Source organism: Geotrypetes seraphini, chromosome 8 (assembly GCF_902459505.1).
Source record: "Geotrypetes seraphini chromosome 8, aGeoSer1.1, whole genome shotgun sequence".
Lineage (NCBI taxonomy): Eukaryota > Metazoa > Chordata > Amphibia > Gymnophiona > Dermophiidae > Geotrypetes > Geotrypetes seraphini.
In genome coordinates, this window is record NC_047091.1 from 96,049,509 (window position 1) to 96,064,067 (window position 14,559).

The window sequence follows — 14,559 nt, forward strand, 5'->3', positions numbered from 1 at the left end:
TCTTTCATGGCGACCCGAAAGCGCCTAGATAAATTTAAATTCCTTGGCGATCCGCCGGAGAAATCGGGCCCGGAGGCGGCAGGCAGCATGGGGGAGAAAAAGAAAATGGCGGCCGGACCGGCGACTCAATCGGAGTCGGAGGATGAGGGGATCCCCGATCAGCGGGGGGAGGTTGGTGATGCGTCCCAGAAGTCCATCACGGACTGGTTTAAAGAACTGAAAGCGGAAATTGTGGGGGTGCGAGGTGACGTGCGGGCAGCGATTGCGGAGCTGCGGTCGGAGGTTGGTGAGCTGGGAGCCCGAGTATCAGCTTCGGAAGACCACGTGGCTACCCTCCATACGGTGGTGACCTCTAATTCTGAGACCTCGGCTCGCCTGTCGTCCGAACTCCGGGACCTCCAGAACCAGGTTGAGGACCTAGAGAATCGGTCTAGGCGCTGCAACCTGCGCTTTAAGGGCATCCCTGAAACAGAGGAGCACAGGGATTGCAAGGCAGTGGTACGGGACTTTTGTGAGCATTTGCTGAGAGCTGATGGAGCTGACCTGCCTGATACTATAGTGCTAGTGCGTGCCCATCGCAGTCTGGGAGCTGCACGAGCCCAGAGCACTCGTGATATCATTGCTTGCTTTGGGGACTTTATGTTGAAGGAGCGGATCTTATTGGCTGGTCGACGACAAGCTACACTCCGGTGGAAGGATTTGGCGGTGGGAGTATTCCAGGATCTGGCGTGGACTACCTTGCAGAAGCGCAGAGCGTTTAAAGATGTCACCTCCGCCTTACGCTCTGGGGGCCATAAATACCGTTGGCTCTTTCCCTTTGGGATGTGGCTGACCGTTAATGGGACATCTCGGAGGGTGAGCACAGTTTCGGAGGCCTGGGCGGAGATGCGAGCCCTGGGCTGTGGGACTGTGCGGGAGGAAGAACGACCTCCAGCTGTGGCTTCCACATCAGCGCAGAGTGCATCTTGGAATACGGCTTTGCGTTCTGGCAAGAAACCGGCAAAACCCCACACCTGACTGGGGTTCAGATACTGTACTACCTCTACGGAGCCGGATTTGATCTTTTGGCTGTGGGGGAGCCTCTATGAGTAGGCTTGGCGGAGCTGGGGACTCTGGTTGATACTGTGACTTTCCTTAACACCCAGTTCTTTATTACATGATGTGATGTTGGGTTATATTGTTACTTGCTGGTTGGGCTTTGAGGGGCAAGGGGAGTTTTTTGCTGGTCTGAATGGGGTTTGGGAGTTGGTGGAATGCTTGAGGGTTGAGTGCAGTTGGGGGGAGAAGGTGTGGCGCATTGGGTATGTGTGTGGATCTGCACTTTGGTTGTTTCAATGTTTTTCAAAGGGGTCATAAATGCCTTTGGGAGAGGATTGCACTTTCTGTAAGCTGGCGAATCCTAATGTACAGGGTTCGATGCAGCGTAGGGGAGGGGGGAGGGGGGTGGGGATTGGGGGGGTTAGGGTGGGGGAGGGGAGGGCAAGGGCAGATGAGAAGCTTTTTACTGTAGGTTCGTGGAATGTTAATGGACTTAATAGTCCCGGTAAGCGTAGTATTGTGTATAAGGAATTGGCACGCATGCAATGGGATGTTTGTTTACTTCAGGAAACACATTTGAGGCCTCGGGACGTGGCGGTTTTACGTTCCAACACTTATGACCAGATCTGGACACACCAGGGGTTGACACCAGGGAAGAAAGTGGGGGGCCTGGCCATATTGATACGAAAGGGACTAGGGCTTGTAGTTGATCAAGTTTATCGTGATGGCGCGGGGAGATGTTTGGCTCTGGTGGCTACTATACAGGGCCGTACCATCACCCTTATCAATTTGTATGGCCCCAATACAGGACAAGCCAGTTATTTTGGGTCTATTAAAGAAGACCTGGTTGGTTTTGTGCAGGGGTCAGTGTATCTTGGTGGGGATTTTAATGTTACACCTGATGTTATTTTGGATCACTCTGTGGGTGGGACTCGGTCACCGTCTAAGGCTGCTAGACGGGCTTTACTGTCTTTATTTTCTTCTCTGGGCTTGGTAGACTGCTGGAGGTTGTTGCACCCCACGCAGCGTACCTATACTCACTATTCACATGCACATAGATCGTATGCACGTATAGATGGGCTGTGGGTCCATCGTAATTTGTGGGGAGGGATTGGCTGGGCGGAAATTGGAGATATTCAGGTGTCTGATCACGCGCCGGTGTGGGTAACTTGTGCGGGTTATTGGGCCGGGGAGGGACGCCGTTTTTGGAGACTTAACGAGTCTTTATTGAAGGATCCTGTTGTGGTTCGGGAGGTGAGTGAGACAGTAGATCAGTATCTCCAGAATAATGATAACGATACGGTCAATGATGCAATATTATGGGATGCCCTGAAGGTGGTAGTTCGGGGTATTTTTATAAAATGGGGTGCTCGTTATAAGCGTCGGCGGGCTCAGCGCTCATTGGAGCTTCATAAACGACTGGAGCGGTTGGGGAGGCAGCATCAGAGACACCAGGACCCCTTAGTATATGAGCAACTTGTTAAGGTACGGGCGGAGCTTTCTTTACTACAGATGGAAGAGTATGAGTTTTTGAGGACCCGCTTGAGGCAAACGGTTTATGAGTATAATAATACACCTGGATCTCGCCTGGCTAGGTTAATTAAGTTGAAACAGGCGAGAGCGGCCATCACAACAATACGAGATGCGGGGGGGACGGTGCGTCGTACTGACTCGGCCATTAGGTCGGTTTTCCTTAAATTTTATTCTGATTTGTATGGGACTTCGCAGGGAAGAGATCCCATGGCAACTGAGGGGTACCTCTCGCAGTTGCGGCTTCCTCGACTTTCCGACGATGATAGGGAGTTGCTTAATGAGCCTATTGAGTTAGGAGAAGTCATGGGAGTCATTGCTAATTTGAAGTTGGGGAAATCGCCCGGCCTGGATGGGTATACTAATCAGTTTTATAAACTATTTCGCGAGGTTCTTGCTCCGTTGTTGGTTCGGGTTGCAAATGGGGTGCGGGAAGGTTCCCCGTTGCCCTCCACTATGGGGGAGGCCGGGATTTCGATCCTGCTTAAGCCTAACAAAGATCCGCTGAGGTGTGGGTCATATCGGCCGATTTCGTTGCTGAATACTGATGCAAAAATTCTAGCTAAAGTTCTAGCTCTTCGTCTGGGCCGGGTGCTGCCTTCTTTGGTGCATTTGGATCAATCTGGTTTTGTTCAAAAACGACAAGTTTGTGATAATATTAGACGCACGTTACACCTTATGTGGGCTGCACAGAGGACATCTGCTAGAGTTGCCTTATTGGCGATTGATGCCGAGAAGGCTTTTGATCAGGTTGATTGGGAATTTTTATGGCAGGTGATGACACGGATGGGGTTGGGAGCTTTCTTTTTGACCTGGGTGCAGGCCTTTTATGCTGCTCCAAGAGCCACAGTGTGTATTAATGGGGTTTATAGTGACTTTTTTTCCATAGGGAGAGGCACCCGACAGGGTTGCCCTTTGTCTCCTCTGTTGTTTGCTCTCTATATGGAACCTTTGGCCACTCGTATTCGGGAACATGGTGACTTATTGGGGGTGACGGTGGGGGATATTGAACATCGTTTGGCACTCTTTGCTGATGATGTGTTATTGTATGTCCGGGATCCGGAGGACTCGCTGCCGATTTTAGTGGATCTTTTTTTGGAATACGGGCGAGTTTCGGGATTTACGGTAAATATGGATAAATCTGAATTGTTGAGTGTAACCTTGGGGGTGGAGGATCAACAAAGGTTAGCTGATCGGTTTCCTTTTCGCTGGGCACCTGGGGTTATTCGCTATCTGGGGATCCGTATACCTACTGATTTATCCCAATTGTATACAGCTAACTATGCAAGGATTATTCATCAAGTCCGAACTGATATTCAAAGATGGAACGGGTTTTGGTTGTCTTGGTGGGGTCGCATTGCTGTTTTAAAAATGAATGTCTTACCCCGCTTGCTCTTTCTCTTTCAAACACTGCCGGTTGCAGTCCCATATTTAGTGCTGAAACAGTTACATGGTTTGTTTTTTCGTTTTATTTGGCAGGGGAAATCTCCTCGTATTTCTAGAGCTGCTTTGTGGGCGGCCAGGGATAGAGGGGGGCGTGCGGTGCCAAATTTGTTGTGGTACTACCGGGCTGCTCAGCTGCGCCTCTTATTAGATTGGGAGATCGCTGATTTTAAGTTGGCGGTGCGCCTGGAACAGCATTTTGTGGGACGCCCCTGTTTGAAACATTGGCTTTGGTCTTCCTCGATGGGTATTAGGAAATTGGCTGTTCCAGGGAACCCGTTTTTGGAACATCTTTTGAAAATGTGGTGTGTCACTAGAAGGCGCTGGGGGGCTGGGGTAGTCCCATCGATTCTTGGAGCGATGCGGGAGGAGCCAATGTTCCCGGCCGGTGGGGAAAGTTCTGTTTTTGTGCGGTGGGCACGATTGGGGTTATATACCTTTCGTGATGTGCTTCAGAAGGGGGTCCTGGTGTCTTTTGAAACCTTCCGGATTAGCGCTGCCTTGCCCGAGGGAGATTTTCTGGCCTATTCTCAGATACGTCATTTTCTTAACTCTCAGAAGTGGGATAGGGGGCCCATTCAATCTCTCGACCCCTTTGCTCATATGTGGGTCACTCTTAGGAACATGCCTAAACCCATCTCTGTTCTTTACCAATATATACGGGGCTCCTTTTCTTTTCCGACTCTCTATCAGCGGGCTTGGGAGGTGGACTTGCACTGTAATTTTTCTGAGGTGGAGTGGTCTAGAATTCACATGGAAGTGGGCAAGGCCTCCTCTTGTGCACTTATTAAGGAAAATGCCTATAAAGTAGTCCTCCGCTGGTACTATACGCCTGTCCGTCTCCATCGCATGTTTCCCACTGTTTCTGCACTGTGTTGGAGATGTGGGCTGGATATGGGGACCTTTTTGCATATATGGTGGGACTGTCCTGTTTTGAAGCCCTTTTGGAGGAAAGTAGTGGAATGTTTATCACACTTGTTACAGATTTTATTGCCTTTTTCTCCACAAGGATGTTTATTAGGCCTTTACAATGTTAGTCAATATTCCTGGCAAACTAAGCTACGGCGCTGGGGTTTGGCGGCCGCTAAATGCTTGATTGCAGCTCATTGGAAACAGGGTCTGGCACCTACTCATTTGGATTGGACTTTAAAACTTCAGTTTATTTTCCAAATGGAACTGTCTATTGCAAAACGTCATGGGTACTTTTATACTTACACCCGGACTTGGACACGAATATTAGAAAAAATCGAATCTTTATATTGAGCTTCTTTCTGGGGGGGGGGGGGATAGTGCTTGAGGGGGACGTACCTGAAGAAACAACAGGGGGTCCCTCCTGCAGGGTGCTGATGCTGGAGGGGGGGGGGGTACTGTGGAGTCCTGATTACTGATAAATATTGGGGGCTTGTTATTAATGTTGGGAGTCATTTTTGATATTTGTACTGATGGGGGAGCATTCTGTGTATTGGGGGGTTTATTAGAAGCTTGCTTCACATTTGTAGTCTCTGATATTTATATTCTGGTTTGTATATTATTATACTACAAAACTTTCAATAAACATTTATTGATAAAAAAAAAGAAGGGAATCACGAGTAGATCAGAGGATATCATAATGCCGCACTATAGAGCAATGGTCAGACCACACTTGGAATACTGTGTCCAGCACTGGCCTCCCTACTTAAAGGAGGATATAGCAATACTGGAGAGACTGCAGAGGAGAGCGACGAAGCTAGTTAAAAATATGGAGAACTTGAGCTACAATGAACGCCTCGGAAAACTGGGATTGTTCACCCTCGAGAAGAGAAGAATGCGCAGGGATCTGATAGAGACTTTTAAAATGCTAAAAGGAATCGACAAAATAGAGCAAGAAACAACGTTACTCACGTTGTCAAATGTGACTCGGACAAGAGGTCATGGACTGAAACTGAAGGGAGACAGGACCAGGACAAATGTCAGAAAATACTGTTTCACACAGCGAGTGGTGGACGCCTGAAATGCACTCCCGGAAGAGGTTGTGGCGGAAACTACCATTCTAGGATTTAAGGGTAAGTTGGAAGCACATCTTCTTGCAAGACACATTGAGGGATACGAGTGACCAAGGTCCTCGTCGGGGAACACCTAGCTGAGCCTCCGCGGGTGCAGACCACCGGACTAGATGGACCAACAGTCTGATCCGGTGCGGGAATTTCTTATGTTCTTATGTTCTTTCTTTGACTCTGACGTCTGTAAACGGATCTGGTTTATGGTCTTTCCGACTGGCGACTACATTTGGGTCCAGAGACGGGGCACGAGAGCAGTTTGGATGGTTTGGGGAGATGGAGTAGAGGGGGAAAGAGGTGGGGAGTAAATTGTTTTTTATAGGAATGATTGGACGGGATGGGGAGATAAGGAGACCTTGAGAAAAAATTATAAGACCTGTAAGGATAGGAAAGCTAAAGAAAAAAAATTGAAAAAGTTATTGAAAGAATGAAGGGAAGTAAGATAAGATTGGGGAGTTTAAATGTGAATGGACTTAATATACCTCGAAAACACCAGATGTTTTTAAAGGAGATGAAAAGGTTGAATTTTGATATCTGTTATGTACAAGAAACGCATTTATTAAAAACAGGAGAAAGAATGATACATTTCAAAGATTACCCAGTGACAGTCTGGGCTTCCAATAAGAAAGAGAGAAAAAAAAGCAGGGGTGGGGATATTATTTGATAAAAAACTAAAAGTTCTTACAACAGCCGAATGGAAAGATGATGAAGGAAGATGGATTATATGGGTGGGGAAATTGAATGGAGAAAAGATGACTTTGGTGAATCTTTATGCTCCCAATATTAACCAGGGGAAATTTTTTGAAGAACTTTTGAATATTATTTTGAAAAATCAAGAAGGAGGGGATTTGTTAGGGATTGTTGTTAGGAGGGGATTTTAACTTGATTTCTAATCCCTATTGGGACTCTACGAGTAACAAAGGTGATAGAACTAAAAAAGATAGGAAACAATTAAAAAATTTTGGAAAAATTAACTTTATTGGTTAGATGGCGGAATTTACATATATTAGAAAGGGATACTTATTACTCTTCCCCACATAAAGTTTACTCCAGTATTGATATAATTTGATTGGATAAAACTTTAGGAGGCAAATGAATAGATGCTAAAATTGAGGAAACTAGCTGGGCAGATCATGCTCCAATATGGGTATGTACTATGACTGGAATAGATTAATTTAAGCTGAATATATATTGAATTATTTACAAACCATTAACTAGAAATTTCGATGTTTTAAATATTGGAGGGGAATAGATAATGTAACTATCTGAATATGGTTTATCATCAGTAGAGTGTTGGTATCATATGATTTAGAGAAGGATATGGATGACTTGGTTAGTCAGAACTATATGTATTAGAAGCGACATATTAGATTTTATCTGCAATGTTATTTGGGGAGGATAAGAAAATAGTGTGGCTAGTTTGGACCTTTCTGTATCAGATGAATTTTATGATTTTATTTGTAATATGCATTTATTACTGTAGTTTACTGCCAGTTAGTCTGACAGGCAGTAAACTACAGCAAACAATGTTCTGAAAAATATTCATTTTCAGGACATCTGGCACCTGATATGAGTAAAGGTGACCAGACCCTACAGATTAGGGTGCAGATAGTTGCTGATGAAAGGAAAATGAAAGTCGGCACCTTCTCTCCAAGCAAAGATTTTTCACATCTGTACACAAACATGTGCATGACATATTGTGCGATCCAATTTTACTTACTGAAATGGCATCTTTTGTACATGTATCAATTATAGGCTGCAGCAAATTATCAAACTCTGTCATATCCAGTTGGGTTTCTTCTAGTTGTTTTTGCATTTGCTGCTCCATGGCATGTGCCACCGCAGATGTAATTTGCTCCTTAAAGAGAGACAGACCAGTATAACAATAATTACTTTATCTAAAATACAAGTCAACATAAAAATAAAAGGGAAACATTCTCTGATCATAATCTAAATGATGTTTAAATAAATAGTTTTCCTGGGATAGACATCAGTACTTACTCAAAACTATGACTACCAATAATAAAAACAGAACTCTCTCAGCAATAAACAATATTACACCTGTTTGCTGTTCATCCTCACTAACCCCTATATTTCAAACTACAGTCTCTACCTTAATATCACTTATTAACCTGCTGGAAAATTTTTTTTAAAAAAGTGTTACTTTTCATATCTGTCTGTACTGCAGTGCAAAAGAAAAATACTACAGAATTGGTGTACAAGGTTTAAAACTCTTATCTTTATTAAAGAAGATGCGATGTAGCTTTTCAAACAAATGGTCCTCTTGTATGAGTACATGGGACCCAACACAGTCCGTGTTTCGGAAAAAACACTCCGTCAGGGGTCCAAAATATGGAGGTACATCAATGCAGAGAACCTGATACTGGACTGTGATTACAAACGGGGAAATGTTTCTGATATTACAGTGGGTGATCTTCAAAAAGTGTTGTAATTGGAGTTCAGAAATCGGGCTTTGTAAGTCATCAGACCAAAGGCTAGCTAAAATCACCCAATTAATACCTGGTTGATATTCCAAAATTCCCATCTTATGGAAACGGAGAGGTATAATGCGTTTCTGTTGATAAATTAAATATTTCAGAGACTTGCTCTCTACGTGACTCCACAGATTACAAATAGGTAAAGACTGGACATAGTGTTTCAACTGAAGATATGAGAAAACAGTGCGCAATAAAGAATATTTGTGTCGCAACTGTTCAGAAGAATAAATAGTGTCCTCCTCAGTAACCACTTGAAACATATACTGTAAACCCTGCTCCTTCCAACGTTGAAAGGAGGAACATTGAATCCCTTGTAAAAAATCAGCATTACCCTGTATAGGTAAATATGGCGTAACCCCTGAAGATATGTTAAGGCCTTTGCACACCCATCGTCATGCCTGGCGAGCCGGCAAAAAAAACCCAAATATGTAGAAATGGGTGATCGAAGAGATGGCGTGGTGACATGAAGCATGTAACTAAAATGAAAGGGATGTAAAAGAGAAAGCTCAACAGAAGTAGCAGAAAATGTGGATGTCTCTCTAAACCAGTCATTAATATGTCTCATTTGACAAGCTATAGCATATCATCAAATATTCAATAACCCATAGCCCCTCTTGCCCTTGATAAACAGGCCCTGGCATATGTGAGTCTCGCTCGCTTCCCACACCACAAGTAGGCCTGCAAAGCCTTAATAAGACATGTTTCTAGAAAGTGAGGAATTAGGTAACATTTGAAAGCGATAAAGCCATCTAGGAAATATGACCATCCTCTATAATAAAAGGCTAAGCGCGCATGCGCTTTTCAAAGATCGTGATTCCTGGTGGCGTGAGGTGTGCTTCTGTGCCAGTCCTCACGGCGACTCCTCCCTCCCGCTGCCGCTCCTCTTCAAAGCGGCCTGCTGAGGTTCACCAGCCGCTATAGCGAACCTTGCAGGCCGCTCTCCACCTTCCCGACATAGTGCTGAAGAAGGAGTCGGGATTGCCGCTGCCGCCACACTCGCACATCTTCTTGAAGCCCCACCCACTGCCATGAAGCAGGAGAACCTGCTCGACGATCTGGGCTGAGAGGTGAACGATGCAGCCCCAGCTCCAGCTCGAGGAATGGAGGGAGGGTAAGAATGGGAGAGGGGGTGGAAATGGAAGGGGGCCATGGGGCAGGCAGGCATTGCACAACAGGGAACCAGGGGGAGAGGAAAAGGGGGCTGCTTTGGGGGAGGGGGCAGACAGCAATCATCAGGGGGAAACAGAGGGGGGCTACGGAGCACGCAGGCATGGCACAACAGGCACGGGGCAGGCAGGCATTGCACAACAGGGGACCAGGGGGAGAGGGAAAGGGGGCTGCTGTGGGGGGAGGGGTATGTGGGGGCAGACAGCAATCATTTGGGGGGGAACAGAAGAGAGCCACGGAGCACGCAGTCATGGCACAACAGGGGGAGAGGGAAAGGGGTGTGCTGGGGGGCAGAAAACAATCATGCTTTGCTCTGTGAGGGGGGAGACAGAAGGGGGCAACGGAGAGACAGGCAGGCATGGTGCAACAGATAAATACAGGTAGGCAGGGGGGCCTGTCTGTGAGGGGGGGGAGACAGAAGGGGGCCACGGAGAGACAGGCAGGCATGGTGCAACAGAGAAATACAGGTAGGCAGGGGGGCCAGGGAGAGACACAGACAGATGAATGAGAGAGAGACAAAGAAATAAACCCAGACAGACAGACATCTGCTCTAGCGCCCGTTAATGTAACGGGCTTAAAGACTAGTATTATATAATGCCACTCTGCCAACCACTGATAAGGGGAAATCAGCCCAAACGTGTAATAATCTCAACGTGTCAGCCAGAAGTGGTAAAATTCTGCACATACAGCTGAGATAGATCTTGGGGTAATAGGACCCCCCAATACTTCAGGGAGTCGTGTACCCATGAAAAGGGGAAGTCCCCCTCCCAGGAGTCTTGTAAATCTGCCAGTAGGGCCATCACTAAAGACTTTTGGTAATTTAAAGCAGTGGTTCCCAACCCTGTCCTGGAGGAACACCAGGCCAATTGGGTTTTCAGGCTAGCCCTAATGAATATGCATGAAGCAAATTTGCATGCCTATCACTTCCATCATATGCAAATCTCTCTCATGCATATTCATTAGGGCTAGCCTGAAAACCCAATTGGCCTGGTGTTCCTCCAGGACAGGGTTGGGAATCACTGATTTAAAGTAATGCCAGAATAATATTTAAACTCATCTAAAGCCTGTAGCAGATGTCGGATGGAAGACTGCGGGTTCCCCAATGTAAAAAGTAAATCATCAGCAAAGCTAAAACTTTGGTAACCTCCATAGAAATAGCAATACCCGTAACATCTGGGTCACTGATTACTGTTCGCAAAAATGGTTCCAAATAATGCACAAACAGCAACGGGAGACAGGGGACACCCCTGTCGCGTCCCATGTGCAATAGAAAAGGAATCAGTAAGTACATTGATCATTGACCATGATCCGCGCTACCAGTGACGAACAGAGAGTCCGCAGAGCTCGGAGAAACCACCCATCAAATCCCACACAGTCCAACACTTCAAAAAGGTAACTCTAATCTACCTGATCAAAAGCACGAGCTGCATCTAAGCTCACAATGAAAGTGGAGATCAGGTGATGTTGTGCATGGGCCACATATGCAAAATCTTACCGACATTAATCACAGATTGCCGTCCCCTAACAAAGTTCGCTTGTTCCGGTCCCACAAGCCACGGCAAAGGCAACGACAGGTGAGCTGCCATGATCTTCGCTAAAATTTTAAGGTCCACATTAAGAAGGGATATCTTTCCTAGTTTCGGAATTAATATTATGATGGCTTCATTAGTGCTCGCTGACATCTCCCCCTCACTGATCACACTAGAGAAAGAATCACGAAAAGGCATTCCCAGATACGGGGATAACAACTTATAAAACTCGGTCGAAAAACCGTCTGGCATGATGTATTTCCTTAATCGACAGGGGAGCATTCAGAGCATCTCGCTCAGTGTCAGTAAGCTTAGGAATACCCGAGACCTCCAGTGTTCAAGAAGAAATTAATTTGTTTCTATTTCTCTGATGTTGTACTGCATGCGCTAGATGTGATGTATTTAGATTTTAGCAAAGCCTTTGACAGTGTTCCACACAAACGTCTAATAAATAAACTGAGTGCCCTCGGGATGGGCCCCAGACTGAGTTAAGAACTGGTTGAGTGGAAAATGACAGAGGATAGTGGTCAATGGAGATCACTCTAAGGAACATGAGACCGTAAGAGCTGTACTTGGTCAGACCAAAGGTACATCTAACCCAGAATCCTTCTACTAACACTAAGTATCTTAATAAAAAATTTGGTCCTGTGTTTTATATTTTAGCCCCTTGTGTGATTTTGGCACCCCTGCTCTAGAGGTTCTGGGTCTGTTATCAAGCAAAGATTTTTGAAGATGATCAACTACACTAGTCATGAAATCGTCCAGACCTTTCCCAAACAACAATTGCCCTTTGAAAGGGAGTTTGCTGAGGGTAGCTTTGAAGGAAGAGTTACCAGCCCTTTGCCTGATCCAGAGAATCCTGCGGGCTGAAATTTAATAAACTGAAGCCTTGCTCATGACTCTGATGATATAGAGCATCTGTTACATAATCCACTGCAGATAGGAGAAGCTAGGGCTAGACTTCTCTGAAGGATGGCTCTCCTGAAAAGCTATCCACATTAAAATAATAAATTCAAGGGAGAAAACCGTGCTAGGCAGAACACTTCATCTTGCGTCTCTTGGGTTCTGCGGCCTCCTCGACCTTCTGCGCAGGATGACTGCAGTTCCAGGAGCCAGAAAGAAAAATAGCTCAAACAAACGGGCTTTCTGCCTATTTCTCAGCCTTAGGGCGCCAAGGTGAGGCTACGTCAGAAACTCCCGCTCTCCCGTCTCGTGCTGTGCAGCACATGATGCAAGGATGCTCTTCAGGCAATCAACTTGAACAATCCTGGGATGAATTAGGGAAAAGATGCTGGAGGACTCCCTGCCAGTTTTGAGGCAAAACAAGGTGATTTGAAGCTATAAGAGAACTTAGAAAAAAAAGAATGATAAAATCCAATATGGCCACCAGCAGCATTTTGGCACAAAAAACGCTCAAAGTAAAAATAAAAACCTGTGATTTTAGGGGTGGGAGAACAAAAAGGAACATGCAGAAACCTTAAAATTTAACATTTATAGACCTCCATACCCCCTATTCTCTTCATAAACTGTAACAGCCTTACTCACTGTGACCTGTGCTGGCAATGTGCTGCAGCCTGCCTCAACTCAAAATGTAGCTGGATTTGGAAGAAAATTCCTGCCTCAAATAAAGTGTTCTTCCACCACTGAATCTTCAGGCTGCCAGTCTGACCAGTGTCTGACTGAGCCTCCACCCCTGTAGACCGTGAACACACCAAACACCAATGGGGGAGACAAAACGCAGCTGATACCCTGCGAGACACTGCTGAGCTTCCTACGGGTGCCTAATAGCCTGTGCTCAAAACCCTGAAAGCAGTAGGTGAGCAAGCTATGCAGGAACAGCCTCAAGCTCCCAAAAAAATGCTTCTGCAGGCTGGCCAACAGGTACCATAAGGGATTGGCCTGTAGCTGCAAACCACAGTCTGCTTCTTCTCCACGCAACTGAGCTGAACCTTCGAACAGGGGAGCTCTAAGCACCAAAAACTGAAGAAAACACCACAACCCCCCGAGTAAAATAAAGAAAGAAGCAGAGCAGAACAGAAACACTCCTTCATGCTCACAAGCAGAAGGAAAAAAGCTGTAGGGTATGACATAGGAGGAATACAGTAAAAATTCAGAGTGGATTCCTTCTGAAAGGCTCGCAGCTACAGGGAGAATGACACACCTATTGCACTAGAAGAGTGTTTCTCAACTTCTTCAAGCTAAGTACCCCCTAAGCCAGGGCTGCCTAAGTCCCGGTCCTTGAGATCTGGCAGGCCAGGTTTTCAGGAAATCCACAATGAACGTGCATGAGAGAGATCTGCATACCAAGAAGGCAGTGAAGGCAAATCTCTCTCATGCATATTCATTGTGGATATCCTGAAAACCTGGCCTGCCAGTAGATCTCAAGGATCGGACTTGGGCAACCCTGCCCTAAGCCTAACAAATAACAACTGAGTACCTCCGCCCAAGCTTCACCCCTGACTCCATAATAATAGTACTAATTGTAATGCAATTTCTAACATCCATTTTTCATATACACACAATATAATCTTATTAATACATAATGGTAACCACAAAATTAGAAAACCACAAAGCACACTATACGTAGAGAAAATGTTAATGATCATTTATATTTGGAGTTTTTTTCAAAGAGGTCAGGGCAGATGACTTTAAAATATGCAATGTCACCTCAGTAACAACTATAGAAAATTAGACAAATATAGTGCAAAATATAGACAGCAGATATAAATTCTCAAAACTGATACATTTTGATCAATAAATTGAAAATAAAATCATTTTTCCTACCTTTGTTGTCTGGTGATTTCATGAGTTTCTGGTTGCACTTCCTTTTGACTGTGCATCCAATATTAATTTCTTTCTGCTTCCTGCATGCTTCCTCTCCTCCAGACCTCATTCCATTCTCCATCTCTCTCTGTCCCTCCATGAGTTTAACTTTTTACTCTCTGCCTTCTCCCCCTTCCCCTGAATGTGACATTTCTCCTTCCCTCCCCATCCATCTCTCACTCTCTCCATGAGTCCAACACTTTCTGCCTCCTGAACGCTTCCTCTCCTCGGACCTCATTCCCTTTCCCAACCAACATCTCTCTCTGTCCCTCCATGAGTCCAACTTTTCTTCCTTTCTCCTCCACCCCTATTAGCAATAAGTCTCCCTCTCTCTCTTTCATTGTCCATCTGTCTTGAGAGATCCAGACATCTCTCCCACCCCTCTACTGCCACATCCAACATTCTCCCTCTCTCATCCTCAGATCATGTGCAGCATTTTTCACCACTGCCCACCAGCCCCATGTCATTTCTCCTTCTCTCACCCCTCTCCAACAC

General features: G+C 45.6%; 1 protein-coding gene across 7 annotated transcripts in view; it reads right to left on the reverse strand.

The window, feature by feature from the left end:
• The window catches only part of CHERP (calcium homeostasis endoplasmic reticulum protein), a 155,827-nt gene that overhangs the window by 106,977 nt on the left and 34,291 nt on the right, over positions 1 to 14,559 (reverse strand). For all 7 annotated transcript variants that reach the window (XM_033955331.1, XM_033955330.1, XM_033955329.1 and 4 more), the window contains one exon: positions 7,768 to 7,905. In XM_033955331.1, coding sequence (XP_033811222.1) covers positions 7,768 to 7,905 — 138 coding nt within the window. The remainder of the gene's footprint in view (positions 1 to 7,767; positions 7,906 to 14,559) is intronic.